General features: G+C 38.2%; 4 protein-coding genes across 4 annotated transcripts; 3 read left to right on the top strand and 1 right to left on the bottom strand.

Moving 5' to 3' along the window:
- Positions 1-4,404: 4,404 nt before the first annotated feature.
- Positions 4,405-15,606, top strand: LOC128669827 (uncharacterized protein). Its single transcript, XM_053745016.1, has 19 exons — positions 4,405-4,558; positions 4,735-5,043; positions 5,453-5,529; positions 5,612-5,734; positions 6,544-6,764; positions 8,066-8,206; positions 8,321-8,997; positions 9,252-9,487; positions 9,644-9,813; positions 10,212-10,352; positions 10,867-10,938; positions 11,421-11,603; positions 11,919-12,003; positions 12,499-12,621; positions 12,929-13,152; positions 13,559-13,735; positions 14,052-14,294; positions 14,475-14,600; positions 15,088-15,606. The coding sequence occupies exons 2-19, from the start codon at positions 4,743-4,745 to the stop codon at positions 15,254-15,256; spliced, it is 3,489 nt and encodes a 1,162-aa protein (XP_053600991.1). The 5' UTR covers positions 4,405-4,558; positions 4,735-4,742; the 3' UTR covers positions 15,257-15,606.
- A 62-nt stretch (positions 15,607-15,668) lies between these two features.
- On the top strand, positions 15,669-16,951 carry LOC128669960 (uncharacterized). Its single transcript, XM_053745276.2, has one exon. It carries the CDS (start codon positions 15,877-15,879, stop codon positions 16,678-16,680), a length of 804 nt encoding a protein of 267 aa, XP_053601251.1. The 5' UTR covers positions 15,669-15,876; the 3' UTR covers positions 16,681-16,951.
- A 3,975-nt stretch (positions 16,952-20,926) lies between these two features.
- Positions 20,927-24,850, bottom strand: LOC128670022 (uncharacterized protein). Its single transcript, XM_053745406.2, has 5 exons — positions 24,757-24,850; positions 22,474-22,691; positions 22,172-22,370; positions 21,845-22,049; positions 20,927-21,288 (listed from the first exon to the last, which is right to left on the bottom strand). The coding sequence occupies exons 2-5, from the start codon at positions 22,562-22,564 to the stop codon at positions 21,037-21,039; spliced, it is 747 nt and encodes a 248-aa protein (XP_053601381.1). The 5' UTR covers positions 22,565-22,691; positions 24,757-24,850; the 3' UTR covers positions 20,927-21,036.
- Positions 22,681-24,594, top strand: LOC128669886 (uncharacterized). Its single transcript, XM_053745147.2, has 2 exons — positions 22,681-23,679; positions 23,816-24,594. The coding sequence occupies exons 1-2, from the start codon at positions 22,965-22,967 to the stop codon at positions 24,505-24,507; spliced, it is 1,407 nt and encodes a 468-aa protein (XP_053601122.1). The 5' UTR covers positions 22,681-22,964; the 3' UTR covers positions 24,508-24,594.
- Positions 24,851-26,404: the final 1,554 nt, after the last annotated feature.

Genomic DNA, 26,404 nt, shown 5'->3' with positions numbered 1-26,404 from the left:
ATATATATAATGGTACATGGTGGCGTAAATGCACTCTTTTACGCCACCATGTACTAAGTCAGTGATTATGAATGCTAATAAGAAATAACGAGATATGGAGAAAGGCTTGGTGTTTCTCTGCGTGATTGAATTAGAAATGTAGCAACCGGCATGTCACTGACAGCGGATTAGCTCGTGGAAATAACACTGGGCAGGACAGATAGGGCCGGTAACCAGTAGTATTCTAGACATCCACTAAACAGTTGACTTTGTATATCGTTTTAGTCACTGGAAGACGATGAACGCAAGCTGTATTTCACCGGTCCATGTCGAAGTCTTTGGAAGAGGGCTACAATTATGTTCACTAAACTTAAATAAATAAATAAATAAATAAATATATTAGGACAAATCACACAGATTGAGCTAGCCCCAAAGTAAGTTCGAGACTTGTGTTATGGGATACTAACTCAACGATACTATATTTTATAAATAGATACATATATAAATAAACATCCAAGACCCGGGCCAATCAGAAAAAGATCATTTTCCATCATGACCCGACCGGGGATCGAACCCGGGACCTCTCGGTTCAGTGGCAAGAACTTTACCACTGCGCCACCGAGGTCGTCAACTTCTTATGGCTGAGACGATTTGAGACGAATGAACCGTTATTTCAAACTCCCGCGTGTATAAAGCCGGCGATATATCGTCGCTTCAATCCGAAACCGCATGTCGCCGCGCCCGCGCCACTGCGTATCAATTAGGGCTCCATCGGCCGATGAAAATGCATTTATGACGTTCGACCGTTCGTTAGTGGACCGTCATACGCTCTCAGTCCACCCGCTATAAATTCAGTATTGAGCGGACACAACAAAGCGCGTTTTGTCTTGCAAATGAAAACGCGCACATTTCGCGGCATTGTGCGCGGTTGTTTCGGCGCCCGCCATTATTAACGGCGAACATGAAAGACAAAAGGTTCGTCTGCGCTGAAGCTGGCCTAGATAGCGGATTATTGTACTAACACAATAGGAGCGTTAATTCCGCGACTCTACCATTATTTTGTTGTTTGCAACTTTATTATCATCTATCGATGCGGACGCTAGCGTTTTGATTCATTACGCTATTGTATATTTCAATTAAAATAATATAATTTTCATTTCATTTCTAATGCCAATAAGAATACTCATGTATTCCAAAATGTATCTTGTAAAAGGCCGGACTACGTACACAAATAGGTGATAGGTGTTACAATAGTTATGTTGATTCTATTAACGTAAAATAGGAACAGTAGGTACCTCAATAATAGATCTTATCATCATGCAATAAGAATATATGGAGACACTGATGAATAAATATACATGGAAAATATAGTATAAGTTTATATAAATACAACACAAAAATAATAGTAGGTGTAAGTATACAGACGAAAAGGAAGACGAAGAAATAGATGGATCATCTAGGCAAGCAAAAGAAAAGTACCTACTCAAAAATATTACTTACCCGTAAAGGTAACTGGCAGCAGCAAAAAATAATAATTCCAAAAGAGAACAAACAACACTACACATTCACAGAAAATCACTTGGGCACTGCACTGTTATTGATACAGGCACTCACGAAAAACGACCACAACAATTTCGTGGAAAACAAAAAATAAATTCAAATAACGAACGTGGCGGGAAAATAAACCTCGTCGAAAAAGTTCGGTCAAGTGTGGCAGACTGCATGCAGCCAAGCGAACGCGTTTAGTCGGAGGCGGGCACAGACTGCGAGCCGGCCGGCGTGGGTGCCTGCCTGTCCCCATAGCCTTCATCGCGCAGGATCCATGCGCACTTCACTTGGTCACCCTCATGTCTATACTTCATTTGCACTGGCCACTTACAAACTTTTTTATTTTCACCAGACTTTATTGTATCCATACCTCAAAAAAAGAAAGGACGTTAAATTTTAACAGGTTTGTTTACTACATAGGTATGTGGCATAGCTCCAAAACAGATAAATCGGTTATGGTAACTCCTTGTTTACTTATTTTAGCGTTATGGTTATTGTGAAATAAAATATATATATATATATATATATTTCTAATATCTAATGATGCTTTCCATAGTTAGAGAGATAGTTAGAGGATATGAAGTAGCCTGTGGTAGGTACGGTACAAGTACCTTAAGGGTGAACAACCTTTACTTTTTATTGACGCCATTACTTTTTATCCCTTCACATTTGAAAGAATCTCGTGTCGCATTTGTCTAGCCATGTCTCGTCAAAATGAAGAAGCCACAACCAGGAGATACATTGTGGAAATGTTGGATAATATGTCCCAATACAATGGCGCGAATACACGGCACAAAGCCGCGTCGCGTATTGTGTGAACCCGCACAATACACCTTGCATATAATATTACCAGCATACTTACACTATCAAAACCCAAACACAGGCAAATAACAACTTTAATCCCTACAAATATGATGCTCATGACGTAAACGCAGCTGCGTGTTAACGTAGTTGCAGTGTGTGATGTGTATTGCGTGTCAAAATAACTGATATTAATTGAAACTGTAGTTTTGTATGAACCGATGGAGAATTTGCATTGTTAATATATGGCCTTGTGAGTGTCCAGTCGGTTAATATTTGTATCGAGTCTACATACGAATTCCTCTTGTTCGAGGCAAAACATTTCAATGGTAAAGGGAACTTTCACACCCTTCTCAGGCAAATAAGAAGAAACAATGGTACAATGAAATGGCTGCAGCCTTACCGCTGAACTAAGCTTAACACACCTACAAGTATTCTAGAATTCAATAGGCAGTTATTTTACGCCACATCCAATGAGAAAATGCGAGTCGAGGTGGTTATTCAATAGATTCATAGAATTAGAGTAGATTTTTTCAATTTTATGCAACTATTAAATCCATTGATAGCCGTGACATGTCTCATCTGTTGCTGTTTCAATAATAAAGAAAAGTAGAACTTTACTTATAAGATTCTAATAAGTAATAGCACAGGTAATAATATAAAAATAATAATAAATGTATAATAAGAAATACAAATTCTACAAAGAGGATGATTTTAATGCACAAATTTGGAGTTGTATGATGAAACTTAGTTATTTTCAAATTAAATCTATGTGGATAAATTATTTTTGTTCTCCCATGCAAAGTGTCTGAGAGCTGATCGGAGTACCTATGGAAAGTCTACATTTATGTTAATTCGAAGTTGTTTTTGTATACTTACTGGGTATATTGTAAAAAATGTTAGTGAATAAAAACTTAAAAACGATCATATTTTTGACACTACTTATACTTACACGTAGATGGGTACAGAAAATAAATAAGTTAGAGGAATAAAATAAGTTTCGCGGTCCACCATTGTATAGCGGGCGGCCTCCTCCTAGTCCAAACAGTGGTCCATTGTGTCTACCATTACCTAGCCCTCTTTTCGTCCTTTGTATTCGGCTCTCCTATTGAGTGAGACCTTCCCAATGACTCTTTGAAGTATGCAAGATATGGCCACAACGTCTATATAATACTGAAATATTACATTAATGTATTGTTCGCTCATTGTGCGTGTTACGAGCCCTTTTGTATTATTTTTCGTCTGTTTGATTTAAGTTTTCCTTTGTATCTTCTTTGAGATAAGATAATGTTACTTTACGATTAATTTAATCGTATAAATTAGAATTAATTATCAACGCAACGATAGACGTAGAACGGTTCCTGTAAGCAACAAGCAATGAATTATATTGTAAGGGTATTTAATAATTAATTTTCTTCTTTCAAAATTTTAGGCTCAATATTTTCCGGAAATCAAGGGCCATCGCAAGAATGTCACTCGAATGTATTCCATGATCCCATCTGACAGACGGACGAACGGACAGACACACGAGTGATCCTATAAGGGTTCGATTTTTTCATTTCTTTTTTTTTATGGAACCTTACAAAGTAAGATGCATACCCTGGACTCGTCTGCAGAATAAACCGAGAAAGAAACGCTCAGTTATGAGAAAGATACGGCCGACTAAAAAGTTAAATACCTAAAGGTGTTTAACGAACACAGACATAAGAACATTACTGTTCTTTTATCTGTGTTAATGATTAACTATTTTGATGCAATAGATAAAATAGAGCTCGCTAGCATAATACGTACACGTATGCTGACATATTACACGTGCATATTGCACGGGCTGCAGGAATCATTCGTTTACTATACCAATCGAAATATTCCGGTTTAAATCTGCGGTTTTTATATTTTGCATTTCCGGAAAACTACGCCGGAAAAGCTAAACAATGGCGCCATTTTCTAAACATGTCAATGTTGCCACTCCGTGTTCCTTTTTTATACTTCAAAACTGTTTCATTCATTCAATAATATTTTTTATGGCAAGAACACCACAAGCTTCATTAATATCATTCAGTAATGGCGTACCAGCCAGTCATTCATTCGTTTATTACTTACTTCATTCATCATTGATCTGTGTGATATTCTCGCTCGTGTGAAGTGAATTTGCAAAATAATATCTACGATGGATTAAAATACTTGGAAATTACATATTGCATAGTGATATTTTTTTTTGACTTTTCGTGAGGTGCGTATATATAGAGGATTTGGTTATAAATACACGAAAAGCTTGGCGTCATATGAAATTCAACACATGTCTTTTTGCAACATGGCGCCGGTTTAAATTATTATCAAAAATGTAATGTTTTATTTTGTACTTTTAACATTATAAGTAAGTACCTATAATTATTTGTTTTTACTCAGCTATCGATATGGAGACTACATTGGATGCGTCCTTGGTGGCGCAGTCCATCAACTATCATGGTCAACAATTGCAAAAGACGTGGGAAGCAGAGAGAGGAGAAGATGATTTAGCTAAGATGGGCGTGGGTGGACTGGATTTCGCAGTATACCAGTCACGGCACAAGCACCTGACATTCCAGGACCGTGGAAAGCGGTTAAAACTCCACCAATTCATTGCTAAAGAAGCTAATGCTTTATTCGACTCTTCGGTCCAAGAAGAAGCACCGTCTTCGTCGAGCTTAGGAGCTGATGCACCTACACCGGAAGATAGTAAGTTGCATTTGTTTTATACTTAAAGAGTCGATGCAATGGTTCATTTGGCTGTCGATTGTAAAGACCTTGGAAATAATCAATAAAAGTATGTACACAAAACTAGCAATTATATTGACATGAGTACCTATTACCACATGCATTTTCTAGTAGGTTGGTATCAAACATATTAGCTTGTTGCTATTAAATTATGCATTGGAGTTTCCTTATCAACCCAGTCTTATCAGTGACATATTCTAATATGAGCACTTAAATTAATGACATTTTTCCTGTTGGCCTATAGTATTTAAAGTACCTATTTATTGTATTCAACATATTAGTGTGTATATGCAAATTCCCTGTATCTTCTTGTAAAAGTTTAATAGGTGTTTGGGTGTAATGTAATTAAACATATATTGTTCTGTTTCAGATTTGTTTGCACTGATGCCACCGTTTGAAACATTTTTGAATGTCGACAAATCTGCAAGACTTAGGCATTTCTTTGATGTAAGTATTCCTTAATAAATGTTCCTTAATGTTCAGTTGTTAGGATAGTAATGTCATTGTGACAAGTTTTATTTATTTGTAGAATGTGAGGACAGGGGAGCTAATCATAGGAGCTGTGATCAACCGAACAGCGTCGGGAATGATGTTGAAGGTTCTATGCACAGCCGGACCAACTTCCAGATATGTTGCAGATATTAATGTGAAGGTATTGTTTATACACTAACATTATCTAATAACTAAAAATTGTTGGTAATAACTATTGTTGAAATATAAAACACAAATTGTAACTAAAAGAAGGTAGATACATAAACTAAGGCGGACTTAATCCCATATCTCATCAACTGTCAAGAATTGTTTGAATCACTCTGGAAAGTGTGTTTAGACAAACACACTGCAGCTTTACTGTTTTAGATTCATTGTGATCACAATGGGTGTACAACTGTGATAGGTACCTATCACAGTTCCACACTCAGTAAAACAAACTAATAGCTACTTTTCTTGTGTAGATTCTATACCAACTTAGATAAACTAAGTACTGAATGAAGAGATATGGTCAATTATGACTGGATGTATCAACGCATAGTCTACACATATGTTACAATTCCATATGTTAAACATGCATGCATAATGTATTAGGGCTAATATTATTTCTTGCGATGCTTGTGCACCATAGATAGCAAGTATTTCACAATATTGTGTTATAGTCTGACTCTGCTCTGCCCACGACTTAATAAACAAGTTTCTGTTTATAGAAAGCTCTTGCTGATACATATGGATTAGTTAGATACTTAACTGAGTCCAAGAATACATTCAGACATCTGTAATATGTTTGTAACTTGTACTTTATGAAAAATATTTGTGTGATCTCCTGGAGTGTAGGTACCAAATGATTCTGATGTAGGATGTAAAAGTCATGAACCATATATAATTATGTAATATTTTGAAATTTAAAAAAAAATTTTTGTCATGTCATATTTTTTTCAATTTAATTCTCAGTAATTTTCTTTTGTACAGGCATTTTTACCGGTTTCGAATATCATACCAGCAGTGGACAAGAAAAATGTGTCAAGAAACTACCTCATGAATGACACTGTGTGCTGTGAAGTGATTGAAGTGATCCCCGATACGGACAAAATGGTCTGCGGCATGAAAGGAGTCACTCGGGGCCCCGATGATCCTCCACCCAAACCCCCGCTAGGACTACTCAGCACAGATGACTTTCCACTGGTCTACAAGTACGTACAGAATAATGTTATCTTATTAATCACAATGTTGCCACACTTTTACAGGACTTTTGACAACTCAACACAGTATATTGTTTTGTGTTTATTTATTTGTGAGTTCTCAAACGCTATAAAATCAGTGGTATATATGAATTTACTTCAGTCACAATGGATATGAGGAATAAGTTGGAATAAATGGATGGAACACAAAAAGTGAGGAATTTGAAGCACAGAGGATAATTATTTCTGGAACAATGAATGTCGAATGTTATTTGAAGATATGAGACTGTAGCAATTGGCCCAAAACTTATAAAACAAGTTAATGAGACAATACCTCTGCTTTTGTAGAAAAATATGTAAAGAATGCAATGTGGTGGTTTTACACATCTGTATTTGAATATTTCTGTACACATGGGTAGGTATTTGGTAACAATACTTCCAAGAAGCTTTGTTGGATGAATGTTTTCACTGGTTTCTGATCACTTTTCAGTACAAAATCACAGTTCACCAAAAATGTGAGAAATATTGCATGTTTTGTAGGACTTGACAATGAGACTGGAAATTTCTTTCAAAACAGAAGAATAAAAAACACATTTTAGATTCTAATGAGGAACTTCGGAATATTTGAAATTTATTTACACCTTTTTTTATGATAAGGTCAGTACATATTTAGGGTCACTGCATACTGCTCTCTGTAACAGGCCTTGTAATTCTGTATTAAAGCTAATATTTAATATTCCAGCAATATCTGAGACCATTATGATTGGACTTTTATAATGACAATTTATTGGATGTTGGAGTTATTTATTTGTAACGAAACAACTAGCTACGGGTGTTATTGATTTAGCTGACGCGAGGCTCTGAGGAACAATGACATCGTGTGTTCAGCGTCCGCATCAGACACCTATGTACAGGCAAATGGATGCACTCCCGCCATTATTATAGGGTGTTCTTTTCTAGGTATAGCAACGATTCCCAAGATGTGGTCGGTCACGGCCGCAATGTTGTGACGGTAGCCGACCCTTTGCTCATATTAATGTCACATAGCCGCGGCGGCATCACCTAAATAATGATGTTATCTTTATGTGTGAACGAAATAAATACAAGTTAAATAACATTTTTTGAACAGCTCCATGGAACAGGTGAGGAAACGTATGTGTGACATTAAAACGACTTATAGGCTTAATGCTTGACTATTGATAATTTTCGAAATTACAGTCAATTCATAAAGCAATATCTCATGTTATGAAAAGGAAAATGAACGCAGTTTTATCGTTAGTTTGTGATGTTAATTATAATTGTTTTACCTATAGGAAAACAGTGGATATGAAGGGAGAGAGTTATGAAGGCATTTTGGAGAAGAGTCCAGGCTTCAATAACCCCAACTGCGTCCAATATCTCTCAGAACTACTAGGCATCTCCAATATGCACTGCACCAATTTTGCATCATTGAGGTAAGTCCAATGAAAAAAAAATATCATGTAAATTAACCTATTTAAAATTAGAATTTTTTATTTATATTTAAATTCTTACAAGCTAACGTTTAAACATAATATTTGTTATTTCAGGGGAGGATTTGCTAGTACGGAATACGCTGACGAACTTCGCCAGGCCCAAGCCAGCAAGTGGGCGTTCCGCTCGGTCGCTGAAGGCATTGAGCATTTCAAGGCAGGACGCCACTCTGAAGCGTTCCAGTGCCTCAACAAAGCATTGAGCATAGATCCCAGAAACGTCGAGGGCTTAGTCGCAAGAGGAGCACTATATGCTAACAGTGGAACTTTCAAAAAAGCCATAGAAGATTTCGAAACGTCTTTGAAATTGAATCCAAACCACGCAAATGCTAGGAAATATTTGGGCGAGACTCTGGTTGCACTTGGACGCAGTTACGAGGATGAGAACAAAATTACTGAAGCGCAAAAGGCCTACGAAGACTGCTTAGCGATTATACCGTTCCATGAGGAGGCACAGAACTCACTAGACTTTTTGAAGAGTAAGACTTCGACAACCAAGCCTCTAATTGAGCCAGCGGAATTATTACTTCCTGGTTTGACTGGCGCTAAGTCTTTCGAGATGAAGGAGACTTTAAAACAGCTTTTGAATTTGACTGAGAAGAAAGATAAGAAAAAGAAGAAGAAGCGTGGGAAAGGGAAGAAAAAGCGATCAAGCAGCTCGTCGTCATCTTCCAGTGACTCTTCAAGCTCTAGTTCGTCTTCTGAGTCTTCGTCATCGTCATCAGATTCAAGTGGTATGGTACTTTTATCTAGTATTAAGTAATTAAGAAATATTGGGGCAATCTAATTTATTTTTACGAAATAATGATTTTTATTAAATCATTATTTCGTAAAAATAAAATAGATGAACTGAATAAAAAAACAGAATAGGATGAAATAAATAATTTTATATTATATTTTATGCATATAGGTATTAAGTAACTGACAAACTTTATCAACATAATTTTTAAAATAAAAAGACCACAAATCAAGATTTTTTCCCTTTTAGATTCAGAAGGCCCGAACCGCAAGAAGAAGCGTCGCTCGCAGTCGAACAACAAGCGTCAGCGGTCACTCTCGCCGCTCAGCAAGCGGATGGCGATGCTGGGCGACGCTGACTCCGCGTCTCGCACTCACAACTCGCAGTTCAACCATCCGTACGGCTACCAGCCTCCCCCGCCGCCCGTCGAGGAGGCTAACCCGGCGCCTATGAGGTCGCAAGCCGATATCGATTATGAATTAAAGGTTAGTAAAATTCCATTTATTTTAGCGGGGAGCCCCTCCCTTCCCCCTAACACATAATAATGGCGAGTACTCATCTAATCACAAAGCCTAAGGAAGAAAGCCCAAAGTTTTATCAACGTTTCTGGAACTGCTAGTTTTGATCAATTTTGATTTCAGGTGCGCAAATTCCTGGAGATGACGAAAGAGGACTCGGACTACGAGGACAAGGTGCGCAACTTCCTAGAAGAGACGGCTCAGTACAAGCGCAACCGCAAGATGCAGGAGTTGGGGCAGCAGCCGCAGCCGGGGCCTGACCACGACAAGAAGAAAAAGAAGAAGAAAGACAAGTAGGTTTTTTTATAATTCTGAGTATGCAAACTAGCATGCTGTCCACCTGATGAGAAATTGTCACTGCGTTGGCGGCCATGAATGGCTACATTGAGTATGTACACTATTGTCACAACATTTTCTGGTTCTCAACATACTATAGCGCAGCGCAGCGACCCAATCCATTAGGACTTTTCTTCTGCTATCAAATAAGTTGACTGAAAATAAATATATTGATCATTAGTTCAAGTTACTAAAAATTCCGGATCATATCACAACTTTTATAAGTTTTTATGATCTTATATTCGACATAACACTTTAGTCATGCAAATTATATTACACTTACAGAATCGTAGCACAAAACAAAAAATATCAAATTATAAAATGTATGTATGAGGTTATTAATGTGATTTGATAGAAAGAAGAAGAAGGAATCGAAGCGCAAACGCAAAGAGCAGGAACGCGAAGACAAGCGCAAGGCGAAGTTGGCGCGCAACAACGAGTACAGCCTCCGCGACCTCGAGAACATTAGCGATAAGAAACTGAGAGATGCCATCAGGTAAATAAAATACTAATCCCACATAATATGTAATGTATTAGTAATTAGCTTTTGCTTGCGGGTCCACCTGCTTTAATTTTCCACGGAAATAGTTATTTTGCAGTGTTCAAGGTACCCTATGTCCTCCGTACTTCCAACTACATGAATGGAAAATTTCAAGAAGATTGATTAACAAACTTCCTTTCGCATTTATAATATTAGTTATGATTATACATTAATAACTAATATGATATCATTATATGGATCACTGGTATTTGTATTAGGTTTTTATACTGTTCTGATGTATTACCTGAAATAAACACGCGTCTTGTTAAAAGGGGCTTACTATTAGTATTTCTGGGTATTAAATATTTAATCAAACACATGGAACAACATGACAAAGTATCGAAAGGTTTACTGTTTATGTTTTAGCAATAAGTCGGCCTATTGTAATTTTTTTTATTAGCAATAAAGTTAAATAACACAAAAACTACCTACAGTGGATGGATAGAATAAAATTATTATTAATTTGCAGAAAAGAACTAAAGGGAAAAGCAAAGAGAGACCTCAGTTCCGATGGCGAATATGACAGAAAACATGATAAGAGGTAATTTATTTCACATTTTATTTTCACAGATAAATTGTTACATATATAAAATTTCATTTCATATAAAAATAATAGGCTGCGCCATTGATTTTTTGAAATTCTAGATATAACATTTCTCTCTCTTTCATCTTCCCTTGTTCCCCTTGTATTTCCGGCTGTGATGTTCTGAAGCCCGGAGACCGCATAAAAATATACCTTAGAATTTTGAAGTTTTTATTGTCATTTTAAGACTGGTGATTTGCCGAATGTGTATCCTCTGGGAAGGCCGCTATTTACGTAGAACTTGCTCTTTGAGATACTTTTCGTATTCTCATACACGGCATGATTTGACAAATTGTTCAGTCGAAATATCACTATAGATAGTATCGAATTACTATCCAAGTGCCAATAGATTGTTATGGACGAGAATACTGGATTTTGGGTAGGATTCAACCGAGATAAACATCAACTTTGGCTAAATTTGAATCGAATTGTCCCCATAGGATAATGGAGGAGATGCAAGGGCTGGAGGAGCTGGAGTCGAAGCTGAGCGCGTACCACGTGATGGTGGAGAAGGAGGTGCTGGGCAAGCGCGAGCGCGGCTCACTGAGTCCGCTGGACCAGGCGCCGCCGCCGCCGCTAGAGAAGCCCAAGTGGAAGATGTCCATGAGCGCTGTCAAGGACTCGTGAGTTGATCTTTTTACTACCGACACTTGCCCTAGAAAAGGACGTACTGGGCAGATGTCGTACAAGGCGACTAACAGATGACACATGCCTTAGCAACATTAGCATCCCCAAAAAGGGTTGACGTCAGGCAGGCAGCCGGTTGTAAAGGCCTAACCAAATCTCCAAAATATAAAGGTTATTTTTTACGCGAATCCTGGACTTTGGGGCGTTACAGTTCCGAGTGTAACTGGTAACACGCGAGGACGAGGGAAAGAAGCGAGTTATAAGGTTTGTTCAGATTTATTCATTCGAATAATATTGGGTGTTTATTTCAGAGTGAAGAAAAAGGAAGCTCCAAAGAGTTACAAAGAACGCTACGCCTTCGAGGACAGTTCCGACGACTCTCAGGAACAAAGCAAGGTATCTATTCTCAATATAGGATTTGTTTAGTTTTTGAATATAAATAATTTATTTCAAGCATCAAACATAATATAGTCACGATATTGCATTATTTCCTCATACATAGAATTGGATGGATGCATTTTATTTATTTTATACTGACGACTTGAGTAATTACAATTCCTCACCACACTGGTGTGAAATTGAAAAAACCCATCTTTATATCTATAATATTAGTTAAGATTCGTTTTTAATATTCCAATTAGGCATTATATTCCAATTCCACATTATTTAAATATTCCAATTAGGCCCCGGCTCCATTGCTCCGTTGCGTCGACGTAGCACGTTGCCACTCCATTGTTTTCTATACGTTTTGGCATTGACGTCGAAACTCATAAATTTCTGCGTTGATAGGTCGGCAAGCGTCATACGGGCCGGATTTCTAAGGAATATATTGTGAATATTCGCCATAAAATTGTATTAAATAATGTATCTAATTTGTTCGTAATTCCCTAGCCCGTCGGCGATAAGAACGTATCAGTGCGTCGTGCTATGGCGATGAAGGAACCGGCGCCGTTGTCTTCTAGCAACAGCAAGAGGGAGCCCGACCCGCCGGGCACGGAGCCCCCGCACCCGCCGGTAAATATATACTTCTTGACCTTTTTTCGACTCAATATGTGAACTACTTCCATTTAGTGACGTTAGTTGTGATTTCATTTGACATTGATTAGTAGGATGAGCTCTCATAGATTTTGTGACTGAAGTCCTAGTCCTAGTCCTGAAGATAGTGAATTCAATATTTTTGCTGCCAAAATAAATGCTCACCAAACAATACTTTAGCTGTAAAGATATAACAACTATAATCGCTACAGAGAAAATGGCATCGGATTATGACGGCCGAATCATAAGACATCGTGCACCATCAAATGATTAGTTATATGCCCAGGTCCGCAAAGGCAACGTGGTGCTGGACAAGTTCGGGTCATTCCGGTTGGCGCAAGAGGGCGAGACGCCGGTGTCGGTGGGCGAGGGCCGGCCGGAGCAGTTCGTGACGCGCATCAAGCCGCCCACGCCCGCCGCCCGCCGCCCCCGCTCGCCGCCCGAGCCCCGCCGCCGCTCCTCCAACTCCAGCGACGACGACCGCCGCGAGAACAAGCGCTCCAGGAGCAGGTGCGTGGTTGACTCTCGATTATGATCTACAGTTAACAAACAGTATTTTTTTCACGATATATGTTCTTTTCCATACTTCAAATTGTATGTATGCAAAATTTCAAGAAGATCGGTTGAGTACATAGAGCGTGAAGGGGTAATAAATAAACAAACTTACTTTTGCATTTATAATATTAGTTAGAATGTGTCAAATGACGTTTTTGCCGGTCCCTTTTTTTGGATGATACGCGAGCCTTTCGACCTCTGCGGTCGCGCAAACAAAACAAACAAAATTGACGGATTGTAATGACCGCACAGCCGCAGCGATCGAAACGCTCTGCGAACCAGCCTTTTGCAAATAATCTCCACCAATCCCAAAGACAGTAATATTATGTGATACGGTAATGTGAGAGGTCCACCCGCGCAGGTCGCGGCCGCGCAAGTACCGATCCCGCTCGGGCTCGCGCTCGCGCTCGTCCAGCGGCAGCCGGTCGGCCGCCTCGCGCCGTCGCCGCTCCGCCTCCGTGCGCTCCGTGCGCTCGCGCTCGCGCTCCGACGCCAGCCGCTCCTACTACAGCCGCAGCCGCTCCCGCTCCGGAGACAGGTGAGCAGGTGACCCATTGTTTGCGTTTAGTTGAAAATATTTAAATAAATGAAAGAGATAAGAAGTATTCAAAATTTTGAATAATCAATTCCACCTGAATCTTCGTCTATATATGTACGTATATATGCCAAGTTAAATAAAAGCTTTTATTTTCAGTAGTAATATTATAAATCTTTTAAAAAGTCTAGAACGTATTTTAGCAATAGTTGCTTAGGGAGTATAAATAATTAGACATTACACGAGTTATAGTAATGTTTGATGATTTTTAAGTACATATATCTCAAATACATATTTCACTCTTTTTATCAATCCCCAGATTCCGGCGCACATTCAACCGCCGCGGCAACTGGCGCGGTCGGGGCGGATTTGAACGGGGGACTTACTATCGGCCACGATTCCACACGTACAATGGTGGCGGCCGCGGACGAGGTCGTGGACAGGGTGACTTCAGGAGGGATGATGGCAGAAGATTCAACCCCGAGTGGAGGGATAGGGGTCAGAGGGGCGGCAGACCCTTCAGACCTAGGAGAGGCGGTGGGGGAAGAGGAAGACCTTTCAGGTACCTTCTTGTTCCATTAAATACATATATATTATCATGCCGGCATGTGTTTAAATAAACTTTTTTTTATTCTTGTTTGACTCCTAGTTCTTGTATTATATTAGTTCTTATATCGTCATTAGGTTACATGTCACATTTTCGCAATCAGTAATTACAGTGTGTAATATTATTGTTTCACAGGGGCGGCGGATTCCGCGACTTCCGCGACCGCCGCGGCGGGCGCTACTCGCGCTCGCGATCGCCCGACCGCACGCGTCGCTCGCGCTCCTACAGCCCCGAGCGCAGGGACAAGGACAGCAGGGATAGGTAACTGTTACTGCACTCATGTACCGTCACTGTACTGTACAAAGTACCGTCTAAAGAGAGGAAATGAAATGAAAGTGTATCCTCTTGGCTGGCATGTTTGGGTGTTTAATAAACACATAGTCTTGACAGCCAAGGTACACCATTTATCAACCAATCTCGACCAATCCATTTCACATTGCAGTGACAAAAAATTGTAGTTAGTTTCCATACGACGGTCCAGCAAAATTACTGCATAGCGGTGTGTGCCTTTATGCCGCCCCCACACTATCGTCGAACTCAGACGCCGAAGCGAATGCACAAACATTGCTTAGTTTGTATGAATGCTTTTATTTACCACAAGGAAAAACCAGCAACGTAAGCCGAATCCGTCAAAGTTCGCCAAATATTCTGCAGTGTCCACAATTAATACACACCGGCTCCAGCCGGCATTATGGTTGCGCGGTACTGTAGCCCAAATTTGAAATTTGACAATCTTGAATTGTTTCAGCTACTCCAGGTACTCTGCAGAACGTGACAGCCACCGCAGCGAAGGAGAGTATGAAGAAGAGAGATACGTGGATCGCAAGGAGTACGATGGAAAGTGGGCTGACGGCAACGAGCAACAGGAACGACCACCGGCAGAAGAGAAGGCCCCAGAGGAACCCCCTAAAGAATAATCCTACTAATATTACAAGACATAGATTTAGTGGTTAGGGTGCTGCACGAGTTCAATTCAAATTCATTCTCCGTAGATGTAAATATTTTAAGTTACGAGTTAATTTTGTGTTTTCAATTCAAAATGTATTACATTACATTTATTTTGCCATAAGTTGTCATGCTTCGTCTATTATTTTCTGATACTAAGAGTATGATATTTCAATGTAAGCATTTCCCACACATTCCCATTGTGTGGGTTTTGATGGCTTAGTGCCACACCTTTATTACGAAGTCATTAATTATATTATAATGTTCCTTATATTATGTAAGGCACTAGAAATAGGTATTCAAATAAATGAAATATTAATCACTCTGTTGTTTTATTTTGCATGTAAAAATGCATCTATTTGATCTATTGTCACTTCTTCTAAAACTTTTTGGGCGGTAGCTGTCAAAAAATACACACAACTTATTTATTGCTCTGTATTTATTTACTTGAATAATTAGTTTTTACCTATTTATTGGGTGGATTTGATTACCTTATGTATTAGTTCACTTCAGTACACTTGCCAGTCTTTTTCACTTCACTTCTATCACTATCTCCTGGACTTCCACTACACCTCATCATTGTCATCTCATAATGGACGCCATATCACAGCTGTGCAAAAACATGGAAGAGCTTAAGAGTATGTTCAACTCCAGGATGACATCATTCGAACAGTCTCTAGATGGCCCAGCTACTGCGGACAATTCTTCTGTCTCAAACAGTGAGTACCAAACATTCAAGACATTTATTTGGAAGGCTGTCTCGGGTCTTAGCAGCCAGATGGATTTGGTTTTATGTGCTCTTGATGAGTTTGAAATGAGGTCAAGATCCAGTATGCTGCTTCTTCATGGACTCGCTGAGGAGAAGGATGAAGACATTGCAGACATCCTAGTAAAGCTTTGCCGTGATAAATTGAACATTTCGGTCACTTCTAATTCTTTCTCTGCATGTTGGCGTATGGGTGGATCCCCTAAAGCAGATAAACCGCGTCCCATCCTCCTTAGATGTGGAGACATCTCTTTCCGCCGTGATATATGGTCTGCTAAAAAGCTTTTAAAGGGAAGTGGCTTGACCTTCTCGGAATTCTTAACGGCACCTAGGCATGCGGTATTTGTTGAAGCACGTAAGGCCTTAGGGATTAGCGGTTGCTGGACGAGCGATGGAAAGATTGTCGTTGTGACTGTCAAAGGCTCCAGAAAGAAGATCACCACTAGGGCACAATTAACAGCGGTAATTGAAGAGCATGCGGCCGCTAAGTGCAGTGATAAGCCAGCGGCGACGGTGGCGGTTGAAGATATATCTAACACGGCCCCCTCTAGCAAGAAGGCAGGCCCTCCGTCCATCAAGTCAACCCGGGCCCCGAGTGCCCGGCTTCATTCCAAACCGTCGAGGGTCTAGGGATTCCGTTGCTGTATTGTCGCCGGTATCTTTTAGCTTGAGTTCAGTAGGTATCTTTATATTTCATTCTACTAGCGGTGTTTTGTACTTTAATTTTTTTTTTTTGTGGATTGTATTTTAAGGGTATTTCTATACATATTTTACTGGTAAACACATTTAAATTCTGACCCACACACTTTGTCACGTTCAAAATTTAGGTAGTTCATGTTAATGTTATTTTTGCACGCTCCTTCATTTAATAGTCATTTTGAGCCATTAGCTGTCAAGTTTGACTTTGACGTTTCACTTTTTTTTTTTTTTGCTGTCCGACTATTTTAACTGTATCATATCGATTAATTATAATGTATCGTTAATTTATAATGTTTTACCACTGTGATTTTTTGATTTTTGAATGCCCGTTTGCAAATTTTTATTACAGTATACATACACTGTTATTATGTTGGTTATATTGTTAGTCATTATATTGGCTATTGTATCTAAAGTGACTGAGTCTGGCAAGTAATTGAAGGGAATTTTATTTCAGTTAAATTTAATTTAAGTTTTAATTTTTATTTAGTGATATTTGTGTTATTTATTGGTTTATACTATAATATATTTTTGTTTACACTCTATGTCTGATGTACTGCGCTATAACTCTGATGATGAATTCTTCTCCTTATCCTCTTCGTCTGATAGTCTGTTCAGCGCGAATGATGATCTAACTCCGTCTTTATGTGATAATTTAAATGTAACTTTCTCCTCTTTAGCCAAAAATTTCAATGTTGTCCATATAAATGCGCAAAGCATCCCTGATCATTATTCTGAGTTGCTGTCTAGTTTTTCCCCCTCTCGCATTCATGCTATTCTCATCTCGGAAAGTTTCTTAAAACCTTCGCTTCCCTCTACATTGTATCCTCTTCCCGGTTTTCGCCTTATAAGAAACGACAGGACTTACATTTCTTCCTGCAATGGAGTGTCTAAAATGGTGCGTTGTGGTGGTGTAGCTATTTATCTTCGTAGCGATATTCCTTGTAAAATCTTGTCCCTGTCGCCTTCCGTATTTCAATCTCCTGAACACCTTTTTCTTGAAGTTTCTCTCCTTCATACTAAAATACTTCTTGGGGTCTATTATAGCCCTTCACTTCATATTAATTATTTCGATTCTTTTCAAAGAATGCTTTCCGACTTTCGTAATGGTTTTGATCATCTGATCATCATGGGTGATTTCAATACATGTCTTATTAAAGATGACTCTAGATCGAAATCTCTCAACTCCCTCCTCCATTCTTTGGATTTACATGTCCTTCCCCTGACCGCAACACACTTTCCCCACAATGGCCCTCCGTCACTTCTTGACCTCATCATAACGTCTTCCCCCAGCCTTGTTTCTTCTCACGGCCAATTTCACGCATTAGGATTTTCAGCACATGACTTAATCTTTGCGTCATTCAGGTTGCGTCCTCCCAAGCATAGACACAGAGTTGTTATGGTTCGTGATTTTCGTGCAATCCTGGAGGAGCAGTTTAAGGCAGATTTTGCCGTATCCAACTGGTATGATGTGCTGTCTGCATCTGATGTGGATTCCAAGATCCAATTGTTTAATACTTTTATTTTGCGTCTTTTTGATAAACATGCTCCTTTACATCCGGTTCGGGTTAAGCATGCTCCTGCTCCATGGCTTTCGGAAGAAATCAAATTATTCATGGCTAGAAGAGACCGCGCTAAACTAAAATTGAGGCAGTGCCCTTCTGAAGAAAATCGTGCCAATTACGTTTGTCTACGCAACCTGTGCAATAAAAAGTGTAGGGAGGCGAAGCGAAAGTACATTCATTCGCATGTTCTGAATTGTCCCTCCAACAAAGTATGGAACTTCTTAAGGAGCTTAGGTTTAGGTAAACAAAAAACTGGTTGTGACTCTGTGTTTGATGTTAACGACTTAAACAAACATTTCTGTACTCCTCCTTCTTCTCTTTCCTCCACAACTAAGCAGGCAACCTTGGATGGCATCTTTGCTAAACCTTTCTCTAATTCTCCTCTATTCTGCATTAATAACATATCGAGTGATGAAGTTGTCAAATTCATCAACTCCATTAAGTCCAAAGCAGTAGGCAATGATGGTATATGTTTGGAGATGATCAAACCTATTGCTTTGCTTATTGCCCCATTAATTACTAACATAATAAACTGTTCAATTTCTTCTGGTGTTTTCCCATCCGCCTGGAAGCTCGGCCATATAATTCCCCTTCCTAAAAAACTTAATCCATCTAGCCCTTGTGACCTTCGTCCTATCTCCATCCTTCCTTTACTTTCCAAAATCATCGAGCATCATGTTCATCAGCAACTGAGTTCCCATCTTTCTTGCTTCAACCACTTGAGCGCCTTTCAATCTGGTTTTAGGAATGGTCATAGCACCACTACTGCGCTGGTTAAGATCACGGATGATATTCGGGCAAATATTGATAAGAAATTTCTGACTGTCCTTGTTCTTTTAGACTTTACCAGTGCATTCAACACTGTGGATTTCGACATTCTTATCGCCCTCTTGAATAAGTTGAATTTTTCTCCTTTATCCCTTAGTTGGTTTAAGTCTTATTTGACCGGACGTCGTCAATGTGTTCTACTTAATGACTGTTTATCGGACTGGTTTGATCTCTCTGCCGGTGTTCCTCAGGGTGGCATACTTTCTCCTATTCTTTTCTCGATTTTTATTAATGGCATCACGAATTCTCTCTCCTCAAAATTTCATTTATACGCTGATGACCTTCAAATATACTCAGCTGCCCCATTAGAAAACATTCAGGACGCTTTCTCCACCATTAATTCGGACTTGAATAAAATTGCGACTTGGTCTCATCAGTTCGGGCTTTTAGTTAACGCCGGAAAATCTCAGGCCATTGTTATAGGTAGTCCTTTTTATATTAATAAATTTAAAGATCTGGTGGTGCCCGATCTTATTCTTGACAACAAAACCATTCCTTTATCTCCTTTTGTTAAGAATCTTGGCATCATCATGGACGAGACGCTTTCTTGGACCCAGCACATTGATGAGATTAGCCGCAAAATTTTTGCTTCACTTCATGCTCTTCGCCGGTTGCAGTTTTTTCTTCCCACTGTCACTAAAACTCTCCTTATTAAATCTCTTCTTATTCCTCTTCTTGACTACTCTGATGTTGCCTTCTTGGATGTCACGGAGGAGCAGTATGATAGGCTGGAACGATTGCAGAATCAGGGCATTCGCTTTATTTTCGGTCTTCGCAAATTTGACCATGTTTCTGACTTTCGTCGTCAGTTAAATTGGCTGCCCATCCGCCTTCGCCATAACTTACATATTCTTTCTCTTCTGTACAATGTTCTTTTTAACCCGTCTTTCCCTGAATACCTTCATGAAAAATTCTCTTTCCGTGATGTTGATAGCCGCTTACGGTCATGTAATGTTCCTAAGTTACAAATTCCTTCTTGTGCATCTCGGACCTTTGCTCTCTCATTCTCTGTGCGTGCTGCGAAACTGTGGAACAGTCTTCCTCTTGAAATAAAGGTGGCTCCCTCACTTGCCTCTTTTAAATCCCAGCTGAAGGGACACTTTGAACAGGCCTCAGATATTTGAGTGTTATAATTAATTATTTATATTAGTATTTATATATGGTTTTATTATATTTTTATTATTTTGTTTTTGTACTTATTGTGTGTAGTTTTAAAGTATACTTATTTAACTTTTCATTGCTTGTTGATACTTGATGTTTCGTGTACTTCTTTTTTCTTCACTTTGCACGTTTATCTTACGCTACCTTACTTTGTGCGTTGAATTTTTTCCTTTCAAATACTTGGTTGACTGGAAGAAATCCCTTTCTGGGATAAGTCCGCCTTTGTACGCGTTCTTTCTTTATTTCACTGCTTTCTTTGTATGTGTTTTCTTCGTGCAATAAAGAGTTTACAAACAAACAAACAAACTACTGGCAAGTTTAAGTTTGGATGGATTGTTCCGACACTTGTTTGTCTGACACTTGTATAGATGTGTGGTTTGCTAATTGGATACCTAACTGCTTTTATTACATAGGAAACTTGTTATCTAATAAGTGTCAGTGACGTGACGTTCCTATTAACTATATAGGTAGGTACTGACGTATGTGTATTGTGTGTGATTAGTAAGTATTCTAATAGAAGTAAAAATATTTCTATTTATGACATCTACACGGGAGATACGACGTATAGCTATAAGATTTTAGAACAAGTTCTTTTTATTATAGGGTATATAGCAAATAATTCAACATGAAATTAAAGACTAAATATATTATGCAAATCATCAATGACATTGATTCAATGTTATATAAATTAATTGATCGTAATCACAACAATTGATCTGAAATTGTTCACTTAAAATTACGTGCGTTTCTTCTTCTTCTTGATCTTGTTCTTGCTGGTCTTGTCAACATTCCAATACCAGAACAGTTGCAGGACCAGCGCTCCATTAGCAGCTGTTGATACACAATAAGTGAGGATGATAATGAAATCTCCTGTCTCTTGGATAGAAGTGAAAATTCTGGCAATACTGCCACCAAATAGCATGAGGCATGTAATGGCTGACAGTTGGCCAGTACTGCCGTTCTTGTAGTTTGTGACTACCTGAATTGTCTGAAACAAAAAAAACAAAGATCAAATTTAACTTTGTTTACACTAGTGTGAATTTTTAATGTAATTGGGTACAGTACTAAAGTATGAATCAAATCAAAGGCAATAAATAAATATATTAGGACAAATCACACAGATTGAGCTAGCCCCAAAGTAACTTCGAGACTTGTGTTATGGGATACTAACTCAACGATACTATATTTAAACATCCCAGACCCGGGCCAATCAGAAAAAGATCATTTTCCATCATGACCCGACCGGGGATCAAACCCAGGGCCTCTCGGTTCAGTGGCAAGAACCATACCACTGCACCACCGAAGTTGCCAAATGAATCTTATATAATCTCTGGTGTTTTAATATTTTGAGATAACAAATGTAATAATTTATGATCAAAGTTCATACTTTATTTAGTTCAAAATTAAGTCACACAAACTGAACTTTAAAATAAACTAATGGGGTCCTTCACACAGATTTTTTTTATCTTTTATCATCTGAGCACTCAGCCCATAGTCCTCTGTCCAATACGGGAAACATAAAAGGATATTGTAAAAGTGTTTACCTTAGCTACTAAAATGATGGGTACAGTGGCAGCCTGCATGGACCATAGAATGTCAGTAGGTGTGTAACCACTTATCAATGCAGACACAGCTCCAGTGTATGAGCCTAGGAAGGCTGTGGCCAGTCCTGAAGAACCTCCATAGTAGAGAACTAAAGCAGCTATAATAGCAGTCTGTATTGCTAGGAATGTTCCCTCTCCCCATGCACTGAAAATAAACAATATTGACAATTTTAATGTTCTATGAATTGACGAGAAATATTATTAATTTATATATAAGAATTAAGACTTCTAAAAACTAAGTATGACTGTAACTAGTGCAAAACTTACCTGAATGGGAAACCCATCACAAAACTATAAACAAAATTGGCAGTGATTGCAAATAGTTCAAGACAGACGCCATAGAAATTGATGCCTTCTGCACTTTTGCTGTTGAGAATCTTCAAGATTTGAGGTACCTTCACCAAAATGGAACCCGCTATTATACCGATACCAAGTCCTTTGCTTAATGATGCCTTGAAACATGGTACTGAAATATGTAACACATGACACGATAATATACAAAGAAAATCGATTTAAGTAAAAAGCAAAACAATATAATGATTACTTCATTATTAAAAATTATTAGGTACCGTCAAGAAAGTTGTACTTTGTAAAATACTCTTCGTAACATTCTGGAGACAACAGCGACAATAATAGGCCTTTCACAAATTCTGAAGCCATATTGTCATTTACTTCATACGATAAACAACTATACACTAATATATAGTATATCTAATATAATATAATATAGAGCGTTTTCGCCGATACACTAATGCGGAAATCTGTACAAATTAGTTGATAATTACTACTCCACCAAAACAATTAGGCGCATGACAGGAATGCGGTTTCGGCGCCCGTACCTCGTCTCACCTCCCCGCGCTCTCCCTAGTGACGCGCAGTCGTGTACTCGCGCTCTGCAGTTACACCACGTGCTTTCGCGCCTCCTAAAATTTTCGTTGTCAGTTGGGTTTTTGTTGAGTTTGTGTTGTTAATTTTTGTTAAATAATTGTTATTAATTCATTCTGTGTTGTTTAAAAGTCCCGTGTTGTTTTTGTTGTTGATATTTTTTGTTAACCTCATAATGGGTAGGAAAAAAACTATCCGTGGGTCCGAAAGGACAATGATATTAAAAGTATTACATTTTTTTGAGGAAGAAAAGTTGCATGGAATAGCTATTCCAATATCTCAAGTGGAAAAGCGAGTGTGTACGGCTACTGGCATTAGTCGACGCACATTGGCCAGAATAAAAAACGAGGAAAAAGAAGTTTTGGAGAAACTAAGGCTTTCACCACAGCCGGGTACGTCAAGCGAAGCCCCAACAGAGACAGTCAAATTACCCACTCCAGGGAAAAAGCGAAAACAAAAGAAAAAGCTGGAAATTGATGACTTCATGATTTGTGCAATTAAAACAAAAATTGAAAGCTTTTATGACGTGTACAAAGAAGTGCCTACATTGAAAAAAATTTTAAACGTTGTTAAGAGAGATCTTAACTTTCCTGGTCAAAGAGAGACCCTGCGAAAAATTATAACAGAAAGTTTGGGATTTAAATTCAAAAAGTGCTCCAAAAAACGAGACGTGCTCATAGAAAGACCTGAAATAGCAGCGTGGCGTGCACGTTACTTAAGAAGATTAAAAGAAAACGACGACTTGGGCCCGGAAAAAAAACCTGTTATTTTTACCGATGAAACATGGGTCCACTCGCATTACACTGTCAACAAGTGTTGGCAAAGTCAAACGGTCCCAGGCATAAGAAAAAACGATAGTGCTGGCCAACGCTGGATAATCGTTCACGCAGGTAATACCCAATGAGCTGTCTTATTAGGGTTCCATATAATTAATATTTCTGCACGTACGTGATATTCTACTTTAATAATTTAACTATTGTTCATGTCACTACACTGTTTATTAATGTTTATATCTTTGTATTTCAGGAGGAGAGACTGGGTTCGTCGAAGGTGCAGACTTATTATACAAATGTAAAAGTAGTAAAGGGGATTACCACGACGAAATGGACACAGAAAACTACACGAAATGGTTAACCGAAAAACTAATTCCAAATTTGCCACCTAACAGTATTGTTGTCATAGACAACGCGCCCTACCACAGCAAGCAATTAAATAAGCCTCCTACTATGGCCGCTCGTAAACAAGACATGCAGAATTGGCTGAGCGAGAGAAACATTACGTTTGACCCGCGAATGACAAAGGCTGAGTTGAATTATATTATAATTCGCAACCGACCGGAAAAAGAATATTTAGTGGACAAACTTTTAGAGGAGAGCGGTCACGAAGTCCTCAGACTTCCACCATATCAATGTGACCTCAATCCTATTGAGTACATTTGGAACCTGGTCAAACAAAGAGTCGCCGACAAGAATGTCGATCAGTCAGAGAGACAAATCGAAAAACTAGCCAGGGAAGCCATACAATCAATAACGCAAGACGATTGGAAAAAAGAAATTAATCACGTGGACCGGTTACGGAAGGCGTACTGGGAAAAGCAAGGTTTAGAAGACGCAAGAGAGTTAGTCATAAATGTAAATGACGACAGCGATGACAGTGATTTGGAATCACATTCAGATTTTGAAAGAATGTCAGGGATTGAAGAATTAGATTCTGATTAGAACAATTTTTCAAATTATTCCAATAAATAAAGTACATTTAATCAATTAGGAGTTTTATTATTTCCTTTGCACACACAGTTCTCTGTTCCCAAAATAAATAAAGTATAGTTATAATATACACATACTAAGTTGTATTCACAATAGTTACTTACCAGTTTCATACTAGGTATCAGCGAGTCTCGAATATTCCCCTCCCTAGCTACAGTGACGCCATGTTTGCCATGTGCCTAATTGTTTTGGTGGAGTCTATCGATCCACAATCCACAACCATCACTGTTTTTGATAGATAAATTCCACGAAACGAAGCCGGGTGGCGGGCGACATTGACAAATCAAAATTGTGACCGTGACAGCTTAGAAGCCTATAAAAAAAGAAAATCATTGACGATCCTGCCGAATCCTGCCTGCCTGCCTGCCGCCGCCGAAAATAGAAAAAAAGCAGAGAACAATACGTACTTATACGAAGTACTTACTAAATCCATTATATATATACAACATAACATCCTTCTTAAACAATTGGAAAATCTAGGAATCCGAGGCTTACCACTTAATTTAATTCAATCATATCTAAGCAACCGTAAACAAATAGTAGTCATTGACAAGTATAATCCTATCAGCAAAACAATAGAGGAAGTCAAATCTGACCAGGCTAAAATTCTTCTCGGCGTTCCTCAGGGTAATACTTATACTTGGTCCACTCCCATTCCTTATTTACGTTAATGAACTTTCATTCATTACACAACACAAGTGCGTCATGTTTGCAGATGATGCAACTCTATTCATTTGATATATGATACAACTAAAGATACAAACAAATTTGAAGAAGAAATCAACAAGACATTAAATAATACAATAAATTGGCTTAAATCTATAAACTTAACAATAAATTTAACAAAAAAACAAACATAATACAGAATTTAGAAATTATAATAAGGAACCATGTAAGTAGTTTAAATATTCACGAAACTAACAAAAAAATTGAAGACGTAAACGAAACAAACTTTTTAGGTGTCAATATTGATTGTAACTTAAATTGGAAATCGCACATAGATAAAATTAACAAAACAATATCCAGTTACTGTTACGCTCGATTAGATTTATATAGATTCGATACTTGCTGAAAGCTCTTCAGCTGAAGTTGCCCGAACTGCATACTTTGGAAATGTCTTTCCTTACCTCACATATGGAATTATCTATTGGGATTCCCCCAATGATGTTAACGTAAATTCCACTTTCCTGCTTCAAAAAAGATGTATACGCATAATACATAACTTGTATGCAGATGACACATTACGAAATATATTTAAAGAAAAGGGCTATTTAACATTAACTAATATCTATATACTTGAATTATGTGTATTTGTTCAAAATAACAAGTTATACTTTAGAAAAAAATGGATCTCGGAAATAACCAAAGAAATTTATATAAATAATGAAGTGTATAAAAAAGTGCCTATATTTCTGGAATAAATGTGTAACAACAATATTATAAAATATCAAATGTATCCAAAATAGTCACTTATTCAAACTTACGCTTAAGGCTTGTATGTGTTTTACAATTTGGATGAATATGAGTCTAATACTCGTACGTTACGAGAGTAAATAGATATGTATTCCATAAATAATTATATCGTATGAAATTACTTATATCGTGTGCAAAGACAAATTACTTATAAATTGTTCAAACAGTTTAATTTGTGAGTACTGCACGTACCCATATATAGAACATAGTATGTGTTATAAGTGTAACATAATGCTAATATAGCATGCCTGTAAGGGTAAACTGTTGAAACTATTGTATTGTATGTGCCACACCTTGTACTACACAGTTACTGCAATAAAGCTATTTGAGTTTGAAAAAAAAAACATATTCATTCACTCACTCACTCGCTCGCTAT

This window comes from Plodia interpunctella, chromosome 1, assembly GCF_027563975.2.
Source record: "Plodia interpunctella isolate USDA-ARS_2022_Savannah chromosome 1, ilPloInte3.2, whole genome shotgun sequence".
Lineage (NCBI taxonomy): Eukaryota > Metazoa > Arthropoda > Insecta > Lepidoptera > Pyralidae > Plodia > Plodia interpunctella.
Note: the sequence above shows the minus strand (reverse complement) of the source record. Positions and strands in the feature narration are given on the sequence as shown.

Excerpts from the sequence above, each read along its gene's own strand:
- LOC128669886 (XM_053745147.2), top strand. The coding sequence starts at position 22,965 with ATGGGTAGGAAAAAAACTATCCGTGGGTCCGAAAGGACAATGATATTA. Across the intron at positions 23,680-23,815 it reads CTGGATAATCGTTCACGCAG|GAGGAGAGACTGGGTTCGTC; the intron begins GTAATACCCAAT and ends TTTGTATTTCAG.
- LOC128670022 (XM_053745406.2), bottom strand. The coding sequence starts at position 22,564 with ATGGCTTCAGAATTTGTGAAAGGCCTATTATTGTCGCTGTTGTCTCCA. Across the intron at positions 22,371-22,473 it reads AAAGTACAACTTTCTTGACG|TACCATGTTTCAAGGCATCA; the intron begins GTACCTAATAAT and ends TACATATTTCAG. Across the intron at positions 21,289-21,844 it reads CCATCATTTTAGTAGCTAAG|ACAATTCAGGTAGTCACAAA; the intron begins GTAAACACTTTT and ends TTTTTGTTTCAG.
- LOC128669827 (XM_053745016.1), top strand. The coding sequence starts at position 4,743 with ATGGAGACTACATTGGATGCGTCCTTGGTGGCGCAGTCCATCAACTAT. Across the intron at positions 5,530-5,611 it reads GACTTAGGCATTTCTTTGAT|AATGTGAGGACAGGGGAGCT; the intron begins GTAAGTATTCCT and ends ATTTATTTGTAG. Across the intron at positions 8,207-8,320 it reads ACCAATTTTGCATCATTGAG|GGGAGGATTTGCTAGTACGG; the intron begins GTAAGTCCAATG and ends TTGTTATTTCAG.
- LOC128669960 (XM_053745276.2), top strand. The coding sequence starts at position 15,877 with ATGGACGCCATATCACAGCTGTGCAAAAACATGGAAGAGCTTAAGAGT.